This window comes from Haliaeetus leucocephalus, unplaced genomic scaffold (assembly GCF_000737465.1).
Source record: "Haliaeetus leucocephalus isolate CR32 unplaced genomic scaffold, Haliaeetus_leucocephalus-4.0 Scaffold944, whole genome shotgun sequence".
NCBI classification, from domain to species: domain Eukaryota; kingdom Metazoa; phylum Chordata; class Aves; order Accipitriformes; family Accipitridae; genus Haliaeetus; species Haliaeetus leucocephalus.
The window spans coordinates 3,752,802-3,754,544 of NW_010973380.1; the positions used below are offsets into that span (position 1 = coordinate 3,752,802).

The 1,743-nt window shown below is 67.1% G+C and overlaps 1 protein-coding gene across 2 annotated transcripts in view; it reads left to right on the forward strand.

Moving 5' to 3' along the window:
* Positions 1-383: 383 nt before the first annotated feature.
* The window catches only part of SIX4 (SIX homeobox 4), a 33,391-nt gene continuing 32,031 nt past the window's right edge, over positions 384-1,743 (forward strand). The window contains exon 1 of one of the 2 annotated variants that reach the window (XM_010584164.1): positions 384-1,506. In XM_010584164.1, coding sequence (XP_010582466.1) covers positions 626-1,506 — 881 coding nt within the window. In that variant the 5' untranslated portion in view covers positions 384-625. The remainder of the gene's footprint in view (positions 1,507-1,743) is intronic. The other variant, XM_010584165.1, reaches the window with a different exon arrangement.

A 1,743-nucleotide genomic window follows, 5' to 3' on the forward strand; every position in this document is an offset into this window, starting at 1 on the left:
GGACACTCCCGCCTAATGAATAATCAACAGGAGGCCGCTGCGGGGCGGTAGCTCCCTCGCCCCGCTGCCGGCCCGGCCGAGGTGCCGTACCTCACCCCCTGAGGGTTTTAATTCTTCCCGCCCCAGCGCCCTCCCCGCCCGGGGAAAGGCGCTTCGGCGGCGGCGCAGGGGAGGGCGAGCCGCCGCCCCCCGGGGCCGTCCCTGCGGCGGGGCGCCGCGCTCCAGGTGGAGGTGGGGAGCGGAGGGGAGGGGGGGAGAGGAGAGGAGCGGGGCCGCTTGATTGACGGTTGCCCTGGAGACGCGGGAGCCCCCGCCCCCCCGGCGCGGCGCAGCCAATGGGCGGGCGCGGCCGGGCCAGCAGGCTGCGGTGCCATATAGTATTGCAGCGGGGCTGGGAGTCACGTTGGGGGGAGCCGCGGAGAGGAGCCCGTTTACACTACTTTGCTATAGCAGCTATCGTTAATGGTTATTGCGTGGCCGGGAGGAAACCTGATCGGCTAGAGCCGGCCGAGAGCAGGAGGAGGAGGAGGAGTGGACTTTCCAGAGAGATAGGAAGGGGGGAGAGGAGGAGAAGGGGACGGGGGGAAGGGAAAAAAAAAAAAAAGAAAAAAAATCAAACCGAAGCATGTCTTCTGCCTCCCCCACGGACGAGATCACGAGCGCGGTGGAGATCAAGCAGGAAAATGTGATGGAAATCCTCTCTGAAGCCAGCAAGGTGCCCCCCGACGGGGCCGCGGCGGGAGCCCTCAACCCCGCGCCGCCGCCGCCCCCTCCCGCCGCGGCCCCGTTCCCCATGGAGCACGCAGGCTCCGCCGCCGCCGGGGAGGAGGGAGCCGCGGACCAGGTACTGCTCCACACGGAACTCCTGGCCAGGAATCACCACGCTGCCTCCTCTCCCTCCTCCTCCTCCTCCTCTTCTTCTTCTTCTTCTTCTTCCTCCTCCTCCTCGCAGACCCCCCTGGCTTTCTCCCCGGACCACGTCGCCTGCGTCTGCGAGGCGCTGCAGCAAGGTGGGAACCTGGACCGCCTGGCCAGGTTCCTGTGGTCGTTGCCCCCGAGCGATCTGCTACGTGGCAACGAGAGCCTGATGAAAGCCCGGGCGCTGGTGGCTTTCCACCAGGGCATCTACGCCGAGCTCTACAGCATCCTGGAGAGCCACAACTTCGACTCCTCCAACCACCCGCTCCTGCAGGAGCTCTGGTACAAGGCTCGCTACACCGAGGCGGAGCGAGCCCGGGGCAGACCCCTGGGGGCGGTGGACAAGTACAGGCTGCGGAGGAAATACCCTCTGCCCAGGACGATCTGGGACGGCGAGGAGACGGTCTACTGCTTCAAGGAGAAGTCCCGCAACGCGCTGAAGGAGTTCTACAAGCTGAACCGGTACCCCTCGCCGGCCGCCAAGCGCAACCTGGCCAAGATCACCGGGCTGTCCCTCACCCAGGTCAGCAACTGGTTCAAGAACCGCAGGCAGCGGGACCGCAACCCTTCCGAGACCCAGTCCAAAAGGTGAGGGCAAACTTTCCTCCCCGCCCCCTCTCCCGCCCGCCTGCCTTCCCTCTCCCGGCTCTTTCTTCCCTTGCAAACATGGCGCTTACCTTCCGTGCGCCTCGTCCTCCCCTCCTTCCCCCCCCTCCCCGCTCCCTCGCTCCCAACACACCCACCCGGGCCCGGGCACGCAGGCATGCGAGCCGCGCCGAGGCAGAGCGGGGAAAACTTTTCCCGGCCCCCGCCGCCCCCTTCCAC